We start from the raw sequence: 24,886 nt of genomic DNA on the forward strand, positions 1-24,886 counted from the left end.
TATGTCTTTCTTCACTCCACTTCCTGAATTTGCCTTTCTTTTATTTGTAACTTCAAAGAAGTTTTTTAGGTCTCTCTAAAGAAAGCTAAAATTATATAAATCCCTGCTTTTGTGGGGTTGCAGGGTTGCTTATGCAAATGTTAACTGTGTTTTGAGATCACTTCTATCTGTAGCTCACATGAATTAGTCTTGGTTGGCAAAGTGGAATATTTTCAGAGACAAAGCAGGTGCTCATTTTGCTTGAACTGTCACCCTAGAAGTCTGCTAGATGACCTTATACTAAAGCAAATTAATCGTTTCAGATTATGCAAAATAGAAAATTTTTGTTATCTTTATTTTCTTGTCTTGGAAGCAGATGGTGAGTGAGGTGGTTGGTGTTGTTTTGTTCCACCTCTTAACTGGTGAAATTTATTCTCTGCATGACCTTGTGTGTGTAGTATATTTATAGCTATGTATGCATGCAATCCTTCAGTGATTCAGTGTCTTGTATTTTATATATACGTTGCCTTGTATTCATACTTTTGTCCATATGTCTCTAGTTGTATGAAATGCGGTTGTTTTATTTGCTCTTGGTAACTTACCTTTCAATTTTACTTAGTATGAGTGATATATATACATATATTTTAAGCAGTGTGCTGCTTACACTAGTCTATGTTGGGGCAGCTTTTTTTTTCCTTAATCAGTCACCTATGGCAGGCAAATCACCCGGTCCGTTTCCAAATTGTGACTGGAGGTTCAACGAGTTTCCTAACCCAGCTGCCCATGCTCTCCATGTTACGTGTGTTGAGCTTATGGCACTGGCTGTTCCAGGGAAGGATGTAGGCAATGCACTACTGAATGTTGTGCTGAAGAGGTATGTGGCTCTCTGAAATTGTTTTCTACAATATATGATACATAATTAGAGATTGCTAAGGTACTCTGTGATACTCATTTTCTTAGGGTTTTTTTAAGGTTTTAATTAAGTATAAATACTTTTAAGTTTATAGAGAAAAGTGGGTTTTAAGGACAAACAAGGCTATAGGGATCAAGCAGAAAAATTGTGTTGGATTTCAGTGCTGTAGTGGATTGTGTGCTTCAGGAGCAGTTGATTTGGCTTGATCACCTTAAAAGATAGAGGGAAGACCTCACATACACTAAGAACTTACCCAGTGGGTTCAGTGGCAGAGAGGCTGGAAATAGTCTGTTGTCCTTTCAGCTGTGCTGGGAGGAGGACATTTCATCAGTTAATATCACAGCATCTTTGAATGCAAAGGAAGGGGCAGGAAGCATTGGCAGGACTCTGAATCCTCCTGATGCTAATGTAAAATGAGAGGTACTTTGAAACAGAGTGGTGTGCCAAGGCTAGCCTTTTGTCAGGATGCATTTATTTGACCTGTTTCTTGCTCAGCCACTGTGAAAAGAACTGAAGTGAAAGAACCTAATATTCTTGCAGTGAGCAAATGCCATCTTTGAGCAATGACAAACTGAAATTATTTGATTTCGGCTTCATTCAGCTTAGTAATGTATTATTGCTAGCTCTATTTGGAGCACATGGAGGGAGGAAGTCAATAAAGGGACAAGCCACCCTCAAGCACTGAAGCCTGTTTGGCAGGAAGAACAATGTGATAACAGCTTTTGAAGAAAACATGCTACTAACAGAAAATCATGCCTGAACAAAGGTTTGAAAGCAACATCAGAGTGGCATTTATACTGTCTGTTTGCTCTCCTAAGTACCTGTATGTGGTTTTATGGTTATCTCAACTTGAGAAGCATTCTTTGCATTGGGTCTTTAGGTGCACCAGAAGCACAAAGTGCAATTGTGAATTTCAGAGCATTTCTTTTCTTTTTCTCTGTCTCTAGTCAGCCCCTGGTGCCAAGAGAGAATATCACAGCTTGGATGAATGCAATTGGACTAATTATCACAGCCCTACCAGTGAGTCAATATGTTGTATTTTAACACTAAAAAAAAAAAAATCTCCTCTTCCATGTACTGTCTATCATCTTTATACAGTATATTGTAAGAACTTATAGCCAACGTCTGTAGAATCTGCATAGAGCTATATATCAGAAGGCTGCTTGCATGTCTGAGAAACTTCTACCCCTCCAGCATAGAAAAATTGACCAGATTTTCTGTTACGTTTTGAGGCTAGAATCAAAAGAGGTAAATCACTCCTATTTAAAAACATAGTTAAATGCCAAGTTTGTAGTATTGAGAACTGGATCTATGAAGTAAAAAGATCTGTAAGGGTTCTGTTGCAAAGCTAATTTTCTATTAATGCTTGCACTTGCACATCATGTATCTCTTAAATCACATCAGTGAGATGTGCTTAAGAGTTCAAAAGCAAATGTGTGCAGTATTAGAGTTTGTGTATCACTTGGTACCGGACTAGGACTGCCTGAGTAATTTTGATCCTGTTACCTGTTGCTTTTATGTGCAACAGTTATCCTTTCTTCATGACTTCTCTTCCACAACAAAATGATTCCTTTTCTTGGAAGAAACCCAACATGGAAAAAAAACCAATAAGGATTTAATCCTTATTATTTTTATAATACTGCTGACTATCATTCTTGTTTCCTTGCATCTTCATCTCTGTTCTTTGGCTTTTGTATCTTTTTGTTGTTTCCTTTTTCCATGTTGGATTTTCCATCTACCTTTTTCCATCACATCTGTTTGTGCCTTCACTCAGAAAATTATCAGTCTCCTTACATTAAGGTTTTTTGCCTCTGCTCTGCTTCTTTTGGAGACCTTTATGTTAACTACCTTTATGTTAGCTACCTAAATAATTAAATTAGTGAAACATGTCTTGATAGTGCCACACGTTTGAGTGTGCTACATCCACTACCACGGATGCTTTCTGTATTGTGCTTCTTAATTTTTATGTTTGTCAGACAGGGTTATAAGCCACCATGTAGTTTAAAACATTTTAAAAATGAAATAGTAGTATTGAAAAAAGATAGTAAAAAAATTGGAAAAAAATAGTAAAAAAAGAGTTGAGGAAGCATTGTCTTAGGTGGTGTTCTTTTCAGAAGCATTTCCAACTTTCTGTTTTTTCCAGGAGCCATACTGGATTGTTCTTCATGATCGCATTGTGAGTGTTATCAACAGTCCCAGCTTGACGTCAGAGACAGAGTGGGTTGGTTACCCATTCCAGCTGTTTGACTTCACAGCATGTCACCAGTCTTATTCTGAGATGAGTTGTAGCTACACTTTGGCTTTGGCACATGCTGTCTGGCATCATTCTAGCATTGGACAGCTTTCTCTCATTCCTAAGTAGGTGTAATGGTATTTGATGATTTACTTTTTCTTTTAAATTCCATGCATATTATAGATAACAAAGCTGTACCTGTAGCATTAGACCAGCAAATATGTACAGGGGAGCTCCAGAACTCACCAGATAGATTCACAAGTTCTTTTCCAGCTCGCTCTTCCACTGACATAATTCTTGTTACCTGTAAAGTTTGGGGCTTTTATCTAGAGTGTGACTAACTTTAATGAGCCTTTTTAATCTTTATTAGCTTTTATGCTTTTATTAATTTAAAATTTTCTTAAACGGTTGACTGTAGCATATTTCTAAAGCATCAACTATAATCAGTAAACGTATCCTTAATTCTAGCAAGTACCCTGTACTGCAAGTTGAGATGCTTTGCTGACTGAAGGATGTGGTAGTGGTCCACTTAATCATTAAAGCAAGCAAAAAATACCACTACATTAGAAGATTAGACTTTTGCCAGGGCTGTGTTAATGACAGAACTTACAGACTTCAGTTACTAAGTTTTAAAATAACTGAACAAAAATGAAGGTGGTTTGATATATTCCTCAATTAATCCTGAACCTTGATTTAAGGCTAGTGTTAAAATGTCAGAGGACAGCTTTTTAACTGTGCGTAGTGTTCTACTGAGCTCAGAATCATTGCCTGGAAATGTTCTGGAGCTTCACTGAAATAAATAATATTTGAAATAACTGATATTTGCAGAGCTACATGGTATTTTCTAAAATGAAGGCCCAAATCTGTGAAAGAGAATGTGATGTTTTGGCTAGAATTTGGGGTAGGGGAAAAAGTCCATTTGAAGTATTAAGTGTCCTGAAATACTGCAGGTTCCTCACAGAAGTGTTGATACCCATAGTGAAAACAGAGTTCCAGTTACTCTACGTTTACCACCTTGTTGGTCCTTTTCTACAACGGTTTCAGCAGGAGAGGACACGATGCATGATAGAGGTAAAGTGTAGCTCTTGGCATACTTTATACAGTATATATTATTTTAGCTTTGCAATTATATTACAAAGCAGAATCTGATAGAGGTCTTTGATAAACATTCAGAATTAAATTCTATAGAAATTAAACAGTATTTTCAAGGATCTGAATTGCTGCGTTAGTATCCAGCTACCCAGTTAACTGCTATCTTGTCAGCTTGGTTCAAGGATAAAATAGATTTCTTTTTTTACCAAAAAAGAAATACAGCCTCAAAAATAGCAAGCAGTGCATGCTTTCTTTGGCTGTCAGACTGCATGCATCAGACTTTCTGTTTTAAAAGCTTCTCTGCAAAGGAAGGAAGTATGCAAGAGGTGAATTGTGAGGGTGGAGGACCACAGGCTGTTTCTTACATACCTATCAATGTGGATAAGGTTAGGAGAGAAGAAGAGAGATGGAGATGGCCAGTAGGCAGATGAGCTGAAGAACGGCATGTAGCAGAGACCCTTCTGGAAAAAAGAGCTTAACTTGGGATTCTGTCTTTAAATATCTATGCTGTTGGTAAATATGCGTAAAGCATGCTTGTCAAGTATGCAACTTGTCTCCCTCCAGATTCTGACCAACATAACATACAGGTCTATTGCCACTACTGATTACTCTTTCATTCCCAGTTACCAACGTCTGTACAGGGGACTTCGCTATTAATTTTCTTGGGTCCCCATGAGTTCCCATGCTGCAACTCTCCCCACCCTCCAGTTCTTTCTAAAATACTTGGTTTGAATACATTGTTTTGTGAAGAAGTAAAAAAGTGTAGGGATGCATACACAGTGGGAGAAGTCTTTGTTCCCGTGTTTTTGGATATATCATGAACGCAGGATACTGTATGAAACTGATCAGCTAGTTAAGTAATCTTATGGCAGTGTTTCTGTTTACTTGTTTACATATTTCCTCGAGTTTTGTCCAAGTTACAGCCTTTTCTAGTTCTTTGTAAGTATACTTTGGAAGTAGGAAACAGAAAATATGTATCTAATTGTTTAGAAATCTTGTTTTCTGTGGTGGTTTTTTTCTATGGGTTTTGTCTGGGTTTTTTGGTCTTAAAGCTACAATAAAAGTAACTGCAAAAAGGTTTTTTTCTTAAAGCAGTGCTTGAATAAAAGTATTGGTAAGCAACAGAAAGTACTGTTGGGGCTTTATAGATTCCTTTATAGTACTATAAATTGCTAGTAACTATTGCTTTGACTGGTTTCTTCCTTCCTCTGTCAGAAATGATTTTTTTCTGTGCCTGCATTGAACCAAAATACAAAAAAAAGTTAAAAAGCTGTCATCTTTCCATGCTTCTTAACATTCCCATACCACTCCTTTTTCTTTGCAAGGAATTGATTTTGGTGTGAGGAAATCACAAGAAGTTGCTACCTTCAGAGTAGACAGCAGCTATCCTGTGACTTAAGTGACCAGCCACAAAATTCAGGTTTTCACAGTGCCATCTTTAAATGGTCATAGGCATACATATGTTTGCACACAACACTTCCTTAAGTATGTTTGAATGCTCTAGTGGTAAGCTCTTCTTAGAGAGTGCATTGTATGCATTTGTAGAAGACCTTGCTGGAGTCTAGATACAAGCTGAATGCAGTAAACTGTAATGTCTGCTCTCTAAAAGACTCAAATCTTGTGCTAAACTTTCTTCTAGTTATTTACTAAGATGCACTTTTGTGAAATTGGTAGGCACTTGCTTTAAACCATATTGCAGTCAATGACATTTAAGCACTAATTACGTAGCATGTACCAAAATACCATCATTGCACTCACCAGAAGTTAACTTGGGAAAATGGGATCATTTAATTGGGCATAATGGGATGAGTTAGACCTGCCTATTTGTCCTTGTAAGAAGATAGTTAGGAATCACAGATACTTAAAAAGCAGTATTTGTTGCACTGTTTAACTGTATTTCTGAGCTAAAGAATTTTAAAACCTGTTTTCATTTGGGGTGCTTTTTGTGTCTGTGCAAACAGATCGGAGTGGCATTTTATGAGATGCTCCTGAATGCAGATCAGTACAGCTCACACCTGAACTACATGAATCCTATATGTGACTTCTTGTATCATATGAAGTATATGTTTACAGGTGACAGTGTGAAAGACCAAGTAAGTAAACAGTAGATATTGATAGTTTAATATCTTTCCTCCCACGTAGCAGTTTAATCTTTGTATGAACTATTCTCGTAGGTAGCAGTCCAACAAAATGCTTAACGGTTGACTAGTCATTATATGCAAATTAGGAAGTTGGTGCACTTCTACACATTTAAAAACTTGAGATTCAGTAGACTAGTAGGTATCTCAGATTTCAAGATTAATTTCTGTAGTCTGAAATTTAAAATGTAGCTTGAGGGTGCTTTAAGTACTATTATTAAAGCAATTGCTAGAAATAAAGCTATGGTATGTTTCATAACTTTTCCTCATTTCAATCTACATAATTTAAGCTTTACCTCATATCTGATCCATTAATATAACTTGACATATGACAAAAGTAAGAATGCATCCATGCTCAGTGAAAAATCATTCACCCAATTTAAGTTTATAACAGTATGTGCTTTTCAAAGTGTCAGTTTTGTGAATTGTTTTTCAAAGCTTTGGTATATAAATGTAACACCAGAGAGGTGTTTTTTTAAGGTTAGTTATCAGAAGAGGTCCAAAGGTTAACATGGTAAATAAATTATTGACATAAATATTACTATTTGCTATGTATTTTCTTTTTTTCACTGTGCTAATATGATGTTTGTGTACAGTAGTGACGTAAGTCAAAATACTTCTGTTTTACCAAGTGCATTTCTTTCTTTATTTCTTTATGCATTTTTTTAATCAGGTTGAGAAAATAATTTGTAATTTAAGACCAGCCTTGAAGCTTCGGTTACGCTTCATAACACACATCAGCAAAATGGAACCAGCTGCTGTTCCACAACAACCTCTCAGTAACGGGTCACCAGCACAACAGCCTAGCCAAGTGCCTGTTAATGTTGCTTTGCCAGTAACACAGTGAAATGAAGTGTTCAGCTGGCCTTGATGTGAAGGCTCCCTTCTGTTGCTGATCAAGGTGAAACAGCATCTGATCTGAAATCTCATATGCTGTATGAAAGGAAGGAGAACCACATACAGATCTCTGCTTCATTTTCTTTTGTGTAATGAAGCTAACTCTATACCTACGCCAGTCTTCTTACACTAGATGAGGTATATATTGCCTTTCTCTGAAAGCACTGAGTAAAGGTTCTCTGCAAGCAAAATACGTGGATTTCTGAAGATTTTACAATGTCCTGCTCCCTGTCCTGATTTGAGTCATCTGGATTCTTCCTGTTTGTTATATGAAAGGACACTCCATGTATGGCCTTTTAAAATTTGGGTTCAGCCTTATTAAAAATTTCTGATCTTTTTGTCCCGCAGAAGAATTTGAATTCTTTTTCTCTTCTGGACAGACAAGTTACACCCTTATACAGAAAAGCTCCTAGACAGAGAGATTGCATCAACTGTATTGAATTAATTATAACATATTTCCAAAGACTAAGAATGAGCTTTTGAAAATATTTGTAAATTTTGTATGTACAGTTTACGTTCAACAGATGACCAATGGGTTTGATCTAGCATCAATTACTAGTCTGTTAGATTACTACTCAGAGACTGTCTCTAATGAATCTATTGGAAGTTTGCATATCCAGTTCAAGCTCTGCTGGTTCGTATTTTATCTTTCCTGTTTGGGAAATGGGGTCATTTTTAAGTCAATCACATGAATTTTATTGATATCTTATTTTAGATTTGTAGAATATTCTACTTTAAGTTTTATGTGTTCTATGTTCAGCAGGTTTTGATAACAGAATTGAAAGGCTCAATGTTTTGTAAATACTTACCTTGTTTGACAAAATTTTTAAATTAAAAAAAAACACTTTAAAAGACTGCATTAGTATTGTTAAGCTTATTTGTTTTCTACGCCCATTACCTTAAGCATAAGGATTGACCATAGCAAGTATACTTCCATGTCCAAGTTCTCCATCAGATTTACAATAATGCCAATTTTAACCTGTTACAAATAGAGTCCAGATTAGTAAGGGTCAGGTCTGATTTACATCTCTAAAAATTTTAAGTTATGAAAAGGAGTTGTTGATTCAATGGGTGGAAATTTTTTTCTCTGTTTCTTTTTGAAGGACAGCAAACCTGGATTGCTAGAAACTGCTGTCATTTGTATTGTACTTGGATCCTAAACTCCACCAAATGTGATCAGAGTAACAGAGAACTGAGTGCTTTTCAATGAGTGTAGTCTGACAGAAAAACATATTTGCATGTCATATGCTGTATGTTTGCTTTAAAAGGTCTTGTATTCCATTCCAGAGTCATGTGACTCGAATACATTGGCTTGATGAACATAGTTGGTCCCCAAAGATCCAGTGACCTTTCTGTACGGGCCTTCCCATAGGCTTTCTGGGGCAGACCTGAGAAGCAGAAGTCTGGTTATGGCTTTGCCGACTTCCGTCAGCAGTGAAACTCTGTTAAGACTACTTCTTAAATAGTTTTTGGAGTACACGAATAGAAAAGCCTGTAGAAACAGCATGTTTCGTAGCTGTTCTGCCTGTATGTTCTGAGCTCATCCTAACACCACAGCTATTTTTCTAAATTGTTTTATTTCATATTTAAGTAGTTTTGGTGTTGATGTGGGACCCAGAGCATCCCTTTTAATAATCTAGTACCTGGGTTTAGTCACTGGAAGTTCATTGATAGTATTGAGGAAGTTAGATACCTGTCTTGAGAAGCAAATCGTGAGAGTTACTGGACTTCTTTAAAGCTTTGGGTGGTTTTAGTGTTGGTTTTTTTCTTTTCTTTAGTAGGGCTGGGAAATTAACTTCTTTAGTGCAATGGCAGGCAACAATGTTGTACAGAAACAGCTGTCTCATTCAGTTTTGTTCTTTACCACTCATGCAGTTAAGAAGTTGATTGCAATACACTGGCCTTGCATTATGTGGAGTTGATTTGCCACAGCTGGGCTGGCAATAGTAAATCATTGAAAAACGTGTTCCATCAGTACTGGACTACATTTGAACTTTTGACTCAGAGCTCTAAGGCTCTATATCCCACCAACAGTGCTGTGAATCAGGACCGAGCCCTTGCGTAGGTGGTAGAGTTAGTGATTTACGTGGTTTATGTATTACAGAATGCAAAGGGAAGTCTGTCTCTTCCTCTGAGCATGCATGCTTGTTCTCTGCAAAACTCACCTCGTTTCTGGAGGTGCTTAGCCCTGATTTGGAGGAGGTTACCTTGCAACAAGGTATTTCTTCTGCTAAAATCTATGCTTGCATCTTCAGCAGTACTGGTCTAAAAATTAATTCTTAACAATGCTTTGAGTGAAATAATATGCCCTTTAAAATTCACTTAACCAAATTCACTTTCTAAAGTACTAGCACAGTAAGACAAAATTCCAGTGTAATTTCAGATGTGTTTGTAATTGATTATGACTGTCATATGGCTGGTTTTTACAATTTAAAGTACTGCATTTGGCACTCTGCTGGAACTTGCAGCACCGTGAATAGTGAGGAGTTTGGGTTTTGGCTTTTGTTTTGTTTTGTGGTCATTGGTGGTTTGGGGTTTTTTGTATTCTAAATTGCAGGTAGCCAGAATAGACACAATATAACAGGCTTCCTCCACCTCATCTGACTTTTACAGAGAATATTTATTAAGACTTGAACAGCCTATTAAGCTAAAAATAATTGAATATTCTACCTGGGCATAGCAAGAGATTAGCATAGCAAGCCAAATTTCTGGACAGCAGCTAACTTTGGAGCAAAACATACTGGTTGCTGTTGTTGTCCATGTTTCTAACAGAACTATGCTCAGGTGTTTTCTTTTGTTCATGATGAACCCTTCAGTTTCCTGTACTGCTATTGTCCTGTTAACAGTCTTGGGTTAACAGTTGGACTTGACGATCTCAAAAGTCTTTTCCAGCCTAAATTACTATGATTCTATAATACGGCTGGCTGATTCAACAGATGATTAGAAAGAAATTTGAATTCCCTCTTCAACACCAGAGGGAGATTTCTTAAAAAAAATTAATCTGATCTTCAGCTGATTCTGTGTATAATGGAAGATCCTGAACACTCCGATCTTCCTTGGATCTACCAACACTTTGATCCAAGATTTAACAACTTAGAAGCTACATTACACGTTGACTTGATGTTTAAAATATGCTTTGTTATTTCTCTTCCTCATAAATAAGTTTACTGGAGGACTCCCTAGAGCTAGGGATTTGCAAAATCTTCCAAACACGTACAAAGATTTTAAATCCTTCAAAATTGTCATAGATTTCTTTTTTTAAAAAAAAAAAAAGCCAATCACTTGATGCATGTAACACAGTTGATGAGAGATTTTTGTACTTGATCACCTCAGAAAATAAGCAATAGATAAGAACAGCGTATTTTACTTTGATTTTTAGTACTAAGACATTTTAGGACACAAGTGAGTACTTGCGGCTTGGCAGGCTATACATAAAATCATGCAGCCTTTTTGAAGGTGCACCAAACAAGGATTTCATTGTGAATGGCTGCTTTGACTGCTGAATTCACTTATTCCTGTGACTCTGCAAGACAAGTGTACCTCCACCATGCCTACTGCTGAAAATCATCTTACAACAATGAATGAATAGCAAAGTAAAATAATCATGCAATACTTAATTTACAGTGCCTTCTCTAACTCCAAAAGCTGGTGAATGTTTTTTGGCTTCCACTGTGCCTTTGTTCCTTCAGCAAATCTACGTGCAGTAAGGCACAAACTTCTTTTTCTGGTTTAGGATCCAGAAACCTAACATGGAAGGGTTCCCATTCAAACCCCCTGTTTCTTCACTTATACTGCTGTGAGCCATGGTCAGAAAGACAGCAGTGTGCTTTGCATCTTTTCTTCTAATAATTTGAATTGAAGCAAAGGTCTTTTTCTTTTTGGTCTGTGCTCCACCTCCCCAGCACCTTTTTCCTTCCTTCCCTTGTATATCTGTTCTGTATAAGAGCTTGTGAACTGTGGTGCTGTGTAGGTCTGGTCCTTCATCTCATTAGTGTTCCACACAGACTGCTTTGTGACTCACTGGTGTGCATCTGATGTCAGATTTAATAGGAGTGAGTTGTTTTAAAGGTAAGAGGGCACTTCTAATGTTTTTCTCCTGCAATGTGAGGGAATCCTGTCTGTTCTGCTAAGAGGAACGTGGTGGGTTCCTATCAGCAATCAAAGGCAGAGGATCTGTAGTTCTCCCCTAACCCTGTTAGAGCACTGAGTGGGCCCAAAATGCCTTATAGTTTAACTTTTAATTATAATTAAAAGGCTGAAATGTCTCTGCATCTAATTACCCCCCCCATCAGTGCTGCATGGGACGTTTTTAAAGCTGAGCTGCATGAAGAAGGAGAGACTGAGGGAGGCCATGCAGGCATAGGGAAAAAACTCAACCTTATTTAATACTTCCTAGGTATATAATTTCATCCACATTGTGCAGGTCTCTGATCATTTCGTATCATTGTTCTTAAATAAATTGGAAGTTTGATGTTCCAGATTTAAGGTGCTACTCCTTTAATGACTTTTGCTCACGAGAAGAGCTATGTACAGGAACATAAAGCTTTGTGTCAGAATTGTTTATTGTGGTGAAGGCTTAAGGGGATGAGATTTATGTTTGGAAAGTGAAAGCAGAAATATTGATGTGATAGCAAATTGCACTTGGGTGACATTAGGGTTCAAGAAAGAAATTTAAAAAGGAAAGAATCCTGTCACGGTAGTAAAGCTACTGGTTTTTGTTAGGCTTGCATCTGTAAAAATATTAAATTGCAGTAAGCCCTGCCTGTGGACTTAAACACAGCTGCTGTGCTGTAAGGCCACAAATGCAAGGTGATCCTCTTTCACTGCAGGCTGAGCCAAGGCAAATCAGCCTGCACGTCAACAAAGAGCCATTCTCACAGTTACTGTCTCTCAGAGACACTTTCTTCATCATACGTTTGAACCAAGATTCATGTGCTTTATATTTTTGTGGTCCCCCCTCCACCTCCTTCATGCATGTCTCTGTAATGTGGAGGGGGACTGGGGAGTACTTTGTTCTATCTGTGGCAGGATAGGTTAGGGCTTGCATTGCATTCCCCGGAAAATACGTGATAAAACAAGGCTGCAGGTGACCTCACTCTTGGATTAGTAACATTACAGCATCCGTTCATCCTCTCCTGTACTGGACATAAGGGGCAAGACAGACAAATGAGAATGAATTGGTTAGTTGGCTGGTATTCTATTGGAGGCAGTCAGGAAGGCGAGTAATGTTGGTTGCAAGCCTCTGTGGTTTGGTTCTTGCTCTCAACTGGCCTCTGGGAAAGAGCCTGCCACTTTCCATTTACTACTCATCAAGGCAAGGGAGACTGGCTGGCCACACTAGGTGCTGGATGCTGGATTGTATGAATACCATCCAGGCTAGTGCAGATGGGATGTAATACCCAGTGATCTCTAGGACATGTTAAATACAGCAAAACAAGCAAGGAGAGGACATACAAATGTCAGTGAGTTCCATGATTCACATCATTACATATAGATGGCTACAAACAGTGACAAATGAGCTGACAGAACAGTTTGATAGTCCTTCTGTATAATACTTGTACTGAGATGCAAGACTTGCAGAGGCCTATTCCACATTAATGTGAAGAATGTAACTGTTGTGACATCTCTGCCTTTTTTTTTTTTTTTTTAAGCACATTTTCCCAATGCTGCTCTTGAAAGCAGTGGCAGGTATATTTCAAAATAGTAAAGTTCTACCAAAAGTTGTATAAAATACCATTAGCATGTTCAATGTGAAATGACAGCATAGCGATAACTGTATGATTGCAATGGAGTTGAGAAATTTGGTTGATTCCCACTGCAGCTATAACATAGGCATGCCATTATTTATTAAATACCATCTAAGTAAAGAGCACAAAATGCGCTCCTGAATGAGCCAGTCCCTGCACTGAAGAACTTAGAACCTATAAATGAAGGTATGCAGAAAGAGAAAAATATAGCTGAGAAAAAAAAAAAATGATGATTTGTTGGGTTTTCTTATTAGCATATCAATTTTCCTGTAAGTGCTGCAAAAGCAGGATGCATGTGTACTATCTTTGAATGACCTTATGGTGGTGTTTGGCAAATGGAGGAGGACCTTAAGGGGTGAGAATGAGATAAACAGATGGGAACAGAAACTGTTGATGTTCTCAGAAGGGTTGAGAGATTGAATTCTCTTAAGAAAATCCCTGTAGGCTCCTTCCTTCCTTGACGCTATTTCTAAGACATAATTTAGCGGAAAGGAGACCTGGCCGTAGCTTATCATGTCAGTATCTTTTCTGTTGCTTTATTTGTATTATCAAGCCCCAGTGAACCAACCTTTAAGGACCCTTACAGGACTAAATTCCCCTCTTTTTTTTTACTTGCTTTCTTTAAAAGGGTAGATGAAATTATTAAAGGAGTGCAGATTGACTCCACGCATGGCAGTAGACGCAGATTGTCATCTGCCTTAGTGCTCTGACTGTGGATAAAAAGGGGAAAGAGAGAGAATGTATCCCCTCTACCACTGCAGAATTAGCATTGCTTTGGGAGCAAAAGCCACGTTAAAATACATCACAAAAGAGTTCAGCAGCAATACTGTCTTCCTCTTCTCCCTTCCCACCTTTTCTACTTGTTCGTGCCCCCACTGAGTCCCCTGCTCCCTAATTGCAGAAATACCTCATGAAGATTAAAAAACCTTTTCCCCTATGGGAGCAGATCCCAACTGGGACCCCGCATGGGAGAGTCTGGGCAGGCACCAGGGCCTGGAGGAGGATCAGCATTGTGAGCGTCTCCCAGCCTCCACGCTGCAGGCAGCTGATGCAACTTGTGTTGAACATGCTAGTGTGGGGCTATCAGCACGAAATGAAGTGTTGAATGGCTGCCTTTGGGCTACTTAGTAGCTTTAGAACTAGATCAGTGATGGGGAAAACTCTGTGATGTTAAAAAGAAAGATTTAAGGTGCAGTTGTCATCTAACTAAGCCCCGGCACAGACTGGTGTTGCTGGTTGAGTTGCAAAGGACCAAGCCCATGCTGGTAATGAGTCTCTAGGTCTGGATGCACCCACGCTGTGGAACTGCAGGTCACGCAGCAGCCATGTCATCTCCTCTTTGATGGCTTTGTACCTACTTTCCTAATGAGAGCTTGGCTGGACAAGCACATTTTTTCTACAGAAATGCCTTTTTCAGAGATGTTGAGTGCAAATGCTTAGAGCAGCTGAAAACAGGGTCCGTACAGTGTTTCCTACCTGTGATCTCAGATTAAGGCCTGTGACGCCTGGAAGTATCCTGGCCCTCTTGAGGACAGGATGGAGGATTTCACCTCTCCTGCTACTTCCTGGCTGTTGGCCTGTCCCCTGCTTGTCCCAGAGGCCCCTCGCTCTTGGTGCAGGCAGGAGGGTGCTGAGGTCTCACATGTTGCAGGTCAAGCTGAATTTTGACAGTGTGCGAATCAACATGCACAATAAAGGCTTTCTGAGCCTTCCAGCTCTATAATTAAAAGAACAAATGAGGAAGTCTGAACAGCACCTAGACATTGACATTATGGTCTGGAGTCCTGAGGGCCTCAAATTTAACATGACAGAAGCACTGTATGTGCTGTATCTAGTTAAAGAAGGAACCTCAAATAATTTTATTTCATTATGTTGTCAGCTGTGTGCCAGTCTCCACATTTCAAGATAACATTAGGATGAGTAAAGCTCCCATGCTACAGATGCAAGAGAACAACAACTGTAGCAATTTCATCTTAACTCCCCCCTTTTTTCATAACAAAAAGTCAGATTTTAATATTTAGACTCAGTTTTACACATTTTAACAGCTGGTTTTGAGCTTTGCAAAATTTGCAGTTTGGAGAAATAGGCCAAAGGAGGGGGGTGAGCTAAGACACTACTGTGGGGCACAATCACTCCAAACACTGGACAAAATTAACTTCTGTGTGTCCAAAAACACCTTCTGTGTTAAGTTCAAAACCAAGACAACAAATGTCAATCCTTAAAGCAACATTTATGGAAAGTCCTTTTCCTCCCAATTAGAAAAAATGTGGCTAAGAGTTTTTCATATTTTCCATGAAGCTCCTTTTTTCGCATGAAAAGAATGAACAGCTGTAAAGAAAGGTCACAGTCAGTGGCAACTTCCATCATTTATAACCTTGCACAGTCTGAACAAAAGTGTTTCTAGTTTGATCTGACAAAATCCAGAGATGATGGTTACCTGTCCCTTTGAAAGAGGAGCTCAAATTATTCCAGCTCACAGCTTCAACTTGATGCTCATTATGACACCTGAAACAGGATGAAGTTACTGTAAGGAGGAATTTATTTTTCTTTCCACCCACAGGAAAAAACAAATGCAGAAACGCAGCAGCAGCAGTTACTGCTTTCTTGTCCTTGAGCCTCTTGCAAGGCAGTAATTGTTTTACTGTTTTCTTAGACTGTTAATTCACAGTCTTTCATATGACCAAAATGATACTTCAGCAGTATTTAAGAAATACGTGTTTCCATTAAGTACAATGCTGGGGGCAGCTGAGTATCATTGAAGGACAAAACTTACAGAATGCATCCTATCTCATGTTGCTATTTATAATTTAGGTCAATTCTTTCCCGCCTGCCCCGCAGCCCTCCCCCCCCCGCTTCATTTTACTGTAGACAAAGGCATTTGCTTTAAAAGGATGGATAACCCTTGACCGATAAAAACTCTGTCACGTCTGCACTCTGCAACTACTTCAAATTCTTTTTGAGATTTCCTTGGGGATTTTTCTATCATCTTTTTTTTTCACTTAGCATTTTCTGAAGGAAAAGACAGACTGTCCTGGTTTTAGCTGGGATATAGTTAATTTTCTTCTTAGTGGTTAGTACAGTGCTGTGTTTTGGCTATGACATGAGAAAAATGGTGATAATGTGCTTATGTTTTTAGTTGTTGCTGGGTGATATTTATACTAAATTAAGGACTTTTCAGTTTCTTGGGCCCTGCCAGCAAGAGAGCTGGAGGGGCACGGGAAACTGGGAGGGGACATGGCCAGGACAGGTGACCCAAGCTAAGTCAAAGGGATATTCCATACCATATGACATCATGCTGACTGTATAAACTGGGGGAAGAAGAAGGAAGGGAGGGACATTTGGCATTATGGTGCTTGTCTTCCCAAGTAACCGTTACACACGATGGAGCCCTGCTTCCCTGGGGATGGCCGAACACCCGCCTGCCCATGGGAGCAGTGAATGAATTCCTTCTTTTGCTTTGCTTGTGTGTGTGGCTTTTGCTTTACCTATTAAATTGTTCTTATCTCAACCCTTGAGTTTTACATTCCTTTCTGATCCTCCTTCCCACCTCTCTGGGTGAGGGGGAGTGAGCGAGTGGATGCGTGGTGCTTGGTTGCTGGCCAGGGTTAAACCATGACACAGACAAATCAAAACCAGAGGATTTTCATTATTCCCCACACTGCATTGCCATATTTCAGAGAAAAATTCCTGTGCCTCAGTGTTTACGAGAAGCTCCACCCCAGGTGCAGAGCACAACCGAACAAGCCCATGGGGGGAGGGCGATGCAGAGTGGGGACACAGAGAGCACCTTTCCATGCCTGCCTTCCTGAGCTCCACTGCGTTTGGCTGCTGCACCTCTGAAGTTTCTCCTCTCTCACCCAGAGAGGAAACTGAGAGATTTCAGACCAGCCCATGACGAGTTGCCCTGTTGTGAACTGGTGCAATGTAGTTTCTTTATCTTCCACAGTCTCCGTGCTGGCATTATCCCATTTCTGTCACTTTTCCATGCTCCCACTTCCACTGATGTCATCACAGCTCTCATCTGCATAACCTCAGTGGCCACTGGCCATGACTTCTACCAGATTCAGCCTCCCCCTGTTGTGAGCTATTCATCCCTGAAAGCATGTGAGGCAGCCAAGAGCTGAGCATGCTTATTGCAAATAGAAGTATCCATTCAATGAAGACGTGGGACTTTTTGTCTTTAAAAGAGAACAAGAGAAATTACAATAATCAAGAAAATAATAAGCATATTCACTATAATATCTCATTGTTATTTTCAGAGGAAATCTGAAAAAAACCCTTGAGAATGCTGGAAAATGCAATGAACCATATTTGCCCCGTAGCTTGGATAGAAATTTAGGTGGTTGTTTTTTTTTTCCTCAGTCGCCCTAACATATAAGTGTGATAAGGATATTTGCCACCTGCAAAGGAATGTCACCATGTAATTTTATTTTCCATAGCTTTCTGAGGGATGGGCTTTCACATCAGCTGTGGCAACAGCCCAACCTCCCAGCCTGCAAAGAGTTTTATTGTGCTTGTTGATGGTGCTCTCACCTCTTTCAGAGGCAGTTTGGGCCATCAATTTCTTCTTTTCAAAATGAGTACTCTAGCCAAAATAAAAATAGCAGGGTGCTATAATTATATTCTCTTTTTCTCTTGGTGCATGAAAACAACACTCAAGAAGATGTTGGCTTGATAATATTCCCAACCAGTGTGCAAGCAGAATCTGTAGTACTGCAAGCTGTGAAACAGATTTTTATACACATATTCTCATCTGGACATTATTTACATTAGAGATTGTATGAAGTGTATTCAAGCTGTCATGCACAGGAGGAACTGCTACTGTTTTATCCCAAAATAATGGTATAGCCCTTAGAAGAGACCCTGCTCTATGCACCTTCCCAACATTTTGGCTCGTGTAAGAAAATCTTAAAACAGAATGGTTACTCAGACATGTACCTTTCTGTCCTCTGTCAAATCATAGTGCAGACCAGGGAAACTTTGCCATCATTGCATGTATTTGGTTTGCCTGGCAAGGTTTCAGTAGATGAAATTGGTACAGGAGTAGCTTCTGTGAGAAGATACCAGAGTGTTCCCCCACGTCCAGCAGGGCCAAAGCCAGCCAGCTCCGAAACAGACCTGCTGCCAGCAAAGGCCAATTCCATTAATGATTGTGGTAGCACATTTGGGATAAAATATTAAGAAGGGGAAAAAAATATCTGTGCCAGCAGAAGAGAGGAGTGAGAATCTGTGAGAGCAACAGCTTTGCAGACACCGAGGTATGTGAAAACAGAAAGGGAGGAGGTGCTCCAGGCACCGGAGCAGAGATTCCCCTTGCAGTCTGTGGTGAAGGCCATGGTGAGGCAGGCTGTTGCCCTCAGCACATGGAGGTTAATGGTGGAGCAGATAGCCACCTGCAGCCCATGGAGGACCCCATGCCAGAGCAGTGTCTTCCTGAAGGACTGCGCCCCATAGAAGGGACCCACGCTGGAGCAGTGTGTGAAGAAGTGCAGCCCATGGGAAGGACTCATGCTGGAGAAGTTCATGAAGAGATATATCCCATGGGAAGGACTCCACGCTGGAGCAGGGGAAGAGTGCGAGGAGGAAGGAGCAGCAGAAATGATGATGTGTGATGAACCAACCGACCACAACCCCCTTCCTCACCCCCCTGTGCTGCTTGGGGAAAGAGACAGAGAAATTAGGAATTAAGTGAAGCCCAGGAAGAAGGGAGGGGTGGGAGGGAAGTGTTTTTCTGATTTGAACGGTAATCCATTAAACTAATTTCCTCAAGTCAAGTCTGTTTTGCCCGTGACGGTAACTGCTGTGTGATCTCCCCGTCCTTATCTCAACCCATGAGCCTTTCGTCACATTTTCTCTCCTCTGTGCGGTTGAAGAGTGTTATCGATTTGTTAATAAGTTGAGATTGATTGACTTTATTTGATTGATTAATTGATTTTATAAAATCATTTTATAGAATAGAAAAATAGAAGGATAAGAAATATTTTTAATGAAACTTATAGTTGCACAGTAAAAGCTGCTATGAGATCTTCTGTACGTCCTGTACCAAGGCCAGAAGAAGGGGCTGGAACCATTGTTAAAACTTAGGTAATAACTTTAGGGTTTGAAAGGTTTCTTTGTATCTGACCAGTCTTCTGTATGTAGACGTGTATTGAAATGTCAGAATATGAGATTAATGGAAACCGGGGAGAGTCGACGGGAACAGCTTGTAGTTACCTGCCAAGAAACCGTGAACTTTAGTAAAAGGTAATTCCGGCAGGGGGCGATCGCGACCACCGACTCATATACCACCTACCCAAATCGTACCCCAGACCCATTTCTAGACCTTTCTAAGCTCTACTGCGCAGAATCGGATATAGGAGGAGAATATGTTAATGATTTATGGGAAATATCATGGTTATGCATGAATACTTAATGAATATGTATGAATAAGTTCTATATATGGTGTCTGGTTTTGAGACCTGGCGTGCGTTGATCGTGAGAAGACTCGCTCATGCACCCGGCCGTTAATGAAGAAGTGTCTGCTTATCTACATCACACTGGTGTCGATAAGTTCTTCATTCTGAGATTTCGGTAACAGGAGGGGAGTGATAGAGTGGTTTTGGTGGGCGCCTGGCTTTCAGCCAGGGTCAAACCACCACAGGCATGACATTTGATTCATTAAAGCAGGGAGCAACTGTCCTCTCTGAGGAAGGCAGAGGAACCTGGGAGACCTGATGGGTGCTTCTGCCAACTAAAGAGGTCATGAGGAAGGGAAGGAAGTATAGAGAGTCCAAAAGAGAACTCAGTGGCCGCACTTTGTCCTTCTGCCCTTGGCTGCTGTGACCGGGAAGACATGAGGTCTGGACATGGCCAGAACTGGTAGTGCTCTGCAGGGGGATTGCGATGTAAGCTCTGAGGCACTCCCGAGCAACGGAGCATGCATGGAGCTGGCCAAAGAGCTGTGGTCGTGCAACACCCCGCTGTGAACCAAGCTCCTTGTTCCCTGGCACCATTCACCTCTGTCGGCATCTAGCTAACAGAGCTCTGTAATGGCCTGGTGTCGGAAGGCCGAGCAAAACCTCAGAAAACCTGGTGAGAAGGAAACCCTGAGCACCAGAGTTTGGCTTGGAAGGTGGCTGGTAGAAGAGGATGGCTGAGGACACTGAAGGAGGCAGCCTGCAAAGCCTCTACTCTCTCTCAGCAGTGTCAGCCAGCTAGTATTGTAGACGGGCTTCTTGGCGGTTCAGGTTTCTATTTGGTCCTGAATTCTCCAAGACTGGGTTTTGCATTCCTTTCTTCCCACTCGGGTTGTGCCTGAGACACTGTCTGGTTTTTGTCCTCGCAGTTTTCGTGGCAGACTCGGTGGTGCTTGGTGAGGAAATGTCCCTGCTGCCTGGGCGCTCGCCTCAGCCCACAGCCTGGACTGACTTCTGGGGAATCCTCCTGCCTCTGGGTCGAAGTTTGTCCTGCAGCACTGTTGCCAAAGACCCCCAGGGACTGATGAAACATCTCTCTCGGCTGAGTGTAGCTAGCCCGTGTACAGTAGTTTCTGAGGGCAAATGGCGCCTCTGCTCTATGCTTCCCTCGTGGTGCTTTGGGTGTTTCTTTCCTCCACAAGACAGCCTCACAGGCGTTCAAGGGGGTGGCTAGCAAGGGGAGGTTTCTGTCTTCCCTACCCTGCCTGCTCCTTCCTAGACTCTTGCAGAATCTTTCCCTCGCAGAAGGATGGGAAGCGCAGGTGTGTTAGATGACTGTGAGCGTTGGTAGAGGTGAATGGTCAGCAGCTGAGAGGCTCGTGCAGGTCTCTCCTGCTGAGAATGCCGCCTTGTTTCTTTCAGGTAAACCAGAGTTTTAATGGCAAGTCAATGACTGGAGAAACACACCGCTGAGAGAAGAAAGATGAAAATGGCCTTGTCTTGACAGGGACAAATTAGGGGGCAGAAGATCAAAAAGCAAATAAGCAAAGTACTGAGTAGATGAGGATGTACTTTTTCTGAAGCTCTGTTCTTGTTTTTTTCTCTGTGCCTTCTGAATTCTGAGTCATGTTTTCATTTTGGTTTTTTTCCTGTCTTCAGAATTCATTTTGCATTACAGAAGTGTAAGGACAGATGTCAACAGCACCCTGGCTTGTATCTGAAATAGTGTGGCCAGCAGGACAAGGGAAGTGATTGTCCCCCTGTACTCAGCACTGGTGAGGCCGCACCTCAAATCCTGTGTTCAGTTTTGGGGTCCTCACTGCAAGAGGGACGCAGAGGTGCCCGAGTGTGTCCACAGAAGAACAACGAAGCTGCCAAAGGGTCTGGAGCACAAGTCTTCTGAGGAGCAGCTGAGGGCGCTGGGGTTCTTCAGCCTGGAGAGGAGGAGGCTCAGGGGGGACCTTATTGCTCTCTACAGCTGCCTGTAAGGAGGTTGTAGGCAGGTGGGGGTGGGTCTCATCTCCCAGATAACTAGCGCCAGGACAAGAGGAAACGGCCTCTAGTTGCACCAAGGGAGGTTTAGATTGGATATTAGGAACATTTCTTCACGGAAAGGGTGGTCAAGCATTGGAACAGGCTGTCCAGGGAGGTGGTGGAATCAGCATTCCTGGAGGTGTTTAAAAGACGCGTAGATGTGGTGCTTAGGGACATGGTTTAGTGGTGGACTGTGCAGTCCTGGGTTGACGGTTGACCTAGATGATCTCAACGATCTTTTCCAACCTAAATTATTCTGTGGTTCTACAAAGGGTTTCCTGGCTTCTACTGCATGAAGGAAGCTTCAGTTATTACAGAGCAGTCATGCTGAGGAACTCGGGAACATCCTTTGGCTACTGGACCGATACTGTACAGGGGTTCCCGCTGAGGAACTGTCTTGACCGCAGGGCCTGGCTGATCATGTGGCAGAGATGTGCGGAGAGGGCACAGGCCTCACAGCAGGTACATGCCAGACCCAAACACAGCAGCCCATGGCTCAGCTCCACTCTGCTCATGGTGATGCCCCATAGCTGCTTCCCAGAAGAAGCCACCAGCTGCCTCAGTGCTTTCCCACTTTTTGTGTGCCCCACACACTGCCCTTCCCCTCCCCTCCCCTGCTTTCTCTGCCTTATCTCTCCAGCCACCACCCTGCCTGCTGGTCCTCCTGCAGCAACACGGTGGCATCCCAGGGGGGCCAGAGTCTTGCCGGGCCCTAGCCCACCCGAGGGACAAGCCATGGTGTTCATGGCAACATGGCAACGCGCCCTTGGCCTCTGCCTCCTCTGCCTGGTGTGAGCAGCTTAGGGGTAGGGGATGCTGAGGGTGTTGAGTGAGGGCATCACTGGCCCTCAAGGAGTGTTGGTGGGCTGCAGCAGCTCTTGCCAGCCTCCTGCATGGGCTCCTCCACACTTCAGTAAAATATGGATTTAGGATTTGGCTGCCTTCTGGCATTGGCTCATGCACCCCTGCCACCACGTTTTTCAATAGCCAGCTGCAGGTAAGCAAATGCCCAAAGCAGGTTGCGTGACACAAATGTAACATTTTAAACTTTTCAAATGTGCATCACATCATCCCTTAACATTTAACTTATGTTTGTGTATATACCTATTTTTTTCAGATTGTTTGGAGCATATGGTTTTCAGCTATCTTCAGGAAAGTACAGGATGGATAGTTGCATGAATTAAAAACAGAGATGGTCTTTAGGAGCATGTGGTGCTTCTTGAAGTGGTATCCTATGTCAACCCTGGCAGAGAAAAGAAAACCCTTTGAAATGGATGGGACACCATAAAAATCCAACTTCTGTGATCTGTCAGCAAATTATTTCTTACACTCCAGTAGATGACAAGCTGACAAAGCTTGTTTTAAAGAACATTTTGAACTTACTTAATAAATCATAAAAGGCAGCTTGAAATGGCATATTTCATTTGCAGTGACATAAATCCCAAACAGATTTTTCAGTACTGTTACGAGTTATATAAAGTGATTTATAGGTTTCCTTGCCATAAATTGTCTTTCTCTCTGAAATTAGACAAGCTAAAAGACAGAAAAGTAGGACAGCATTAAGAAAGCATTAGGATGAAACATCACAGAGTAGGAGTATTTAAGAAATTATAATATAAAATGCTGACAAAACTACCAAGGAATGATGGGCTCATGGCTGAGGTACAAGAAGGGACTGCAAGAACCTAGATTCATTCTTCTTCTCTGACACAGTCTTCCCAAGTGACCTTAGACAAAGCTCTGAGATTCACTGTGGTTTTACTGTGGTCCATCAGTAAAATGTGGCAAATAAGGCTTTCCTACCTCCTGGCTGGGGTACAGAGGCTGTGAAGTATGCACTTATACACAGCAACAAGTAAGACCATGTGATGGCCATAGGGAAATAACAGGAAAAATCATGAACTAAACTACTAAAAGCATCCTTTCCCTTGAGCCTGACACTGTCCATGTTGTCTTCTGCAGTGGTTCCCAAACTTGTGTTGCTGTGCCATCACTTTTGTCACTGTCATCAGTGCCCTGGTTTCTGTGTGTTACAGAAAAGTCTCAGTTGTTTGGTCAGCAGCTGTAAGATCTGAAATAATACTTCATGTGCCTCATACCAAATCTGCCACAATTCAGGAATCCCGGGTCAGAATATAGAATGATTGTTAAGGTGGAGGTGGGTTTTGTTTTCCCCAGAGGAAAGAGGATAGAAAAGGAAGTTTCAGATAGAGACATAAGCATTCAAGGGACAGGATCATATTCATCCTTCAGATATATACTTGTGCCAAGGCGTTTTTAAACTTCTGCCACCTCCTTGTTTACAAAGTAGTGAAGCAACATCACAGCTGTAAATGAGGAAAAAATGGACTCTTATCATTTACTCAGCTGTATATCAAGCTGTTTGTCTTGTAAACTGTACTCATGTGATATTACCAGGAGTCCAGTGACTAGGACAGACAAGTGATCAGGTATGACTATAAGCACAGATAGGCTGTGACTTAACACGTCGCTGTAATCCCTGCCTGGTATCAAGCATAGGGACGTGATGTGACAGCTCCTGCTGCCACCAAACCAGGCACATGGACATGTAGTTTTCTTTCAACATGAAAATACACTTTTATGGATAATAATAGTCCTTCTTGATTTCTCATTGTAAACATATGTTGTAGAAGAAGCTATGCAGGGGAGGATTACTCCACCTGAACATAAGACATAGCAGGGATAACTTGTTAGGTTGCACTGTCACTGTTTCTTAAGACAGCATTTTTTCTGAGCAAGTATTTGCCAGCTGAGCCCTAGAGAAAGAGAAGGCAAACTTATGCAGTTACTCCTTCAAGTGAAAGGTGGGATGAGGGCTCTTCCCCATCCCTTTCCCCTTGCCCTTCCCTTTCCCCTTCCCTTTCCCTTCTCTTTCTCCTTCCCCCTCTCCACTGCCCCATGAGGTGTGTCAGTCCCTGGGCTGAACACTGATGGCTCCATCCTGGTCCCCAGGCAGCCACAGACAGCTGCTGCAGTACTGCTTGCACTCCATGCACTGAATATTGGGATGCCACTCCGTGTCACCATCATGACCCTTGCCAGTCCAACAGGCCTCATGCAGGTCTGGAAAGGGTGTGACGAGGAGGCTAGGACAGGGTGCCCATGCCCAGCATCGCCTGCAACAGTGGTGCCCTGAGCTCTTCTTTCAGGAGCCTGATGCTCTGAGGACACAACAATCCAGACAAATAGGTGACAGCAGGAATACAGCCTTTACTTTAGTGGTTACGAGAAGGTTTTTGTGGAATAAATTGAAAGCTGAGATGTTCCTCCAGCCCTGCTAGGTCCCAAGGGTGCTGAAAGCAGCACCCTGCTGAGATGTGGGGAACCCCGGCTTTCACTTAGAAGTGTGTGTAAATCCAGTTACCATAGGTTTATACATACAGATTCTAAGCATGCAGTAGTGTGCTTAACTTAATATACTACAGCTAATCTCATCA

General features: G+C 41.5%; 1 protein-coding gene across 2 annotated transcripts in view; it reads left to right on the forward strand.

Moving 5' to 3' along the window:
• The window catches only part of MED23 (mediator complex subunit 23), a 40,460-nt gene extending 32,353 nt beyond the window's left edge, over positions 1 to 8,107 (forward strand). For both annotated transcript variants that reach the window (XM_040597973.1, XM_040597974.1), the window contains 6 exons: positions 688 to 853; positions 1,840 to 1,912; positions 3,036 to 3,250; positions 4,076 to 4,196; positions 6,179 to 6,310; positions 7,029 to 8,107. In XM_040597973.1, coding sequence (XP_040453907.1) covers positions 688 to 853; positions 1,840 to 1,912; positions 3,036 to 3,250; positions 4,076 to 4,196; positions 6,179 to 6,310; positions 7,029 to 7,202 — 881 coding nt within the window. In that variant the 3' untranslated portion in view covers positions 7,203 to 8,107. The remainder of the gene's footprint in view (positions 1 to 687; positions 854 to 1,839; positions 1,913 to 3,035; positions 3,251 to 4,075; positions 4,197 to 6,178; positions 6,311 to 7,028) is intronic.
• Positions 8,108 to 24,886: the final 16,779 nt, after the last annotated feature.

Source organism: Falco naumanni, chromosome 6, assembly GCF_017639655.2.
Source record: "Falco naumanni isolate bFalNau1 chromosome 6, bFalNau1.pat, whole genome shotgun sequence".
Taxonomy (NCBI): Eukaryota; Metazoa; Chordata; class Aves; order Falconiformes; family Falconidae; genus Falco; species Falco naumanni.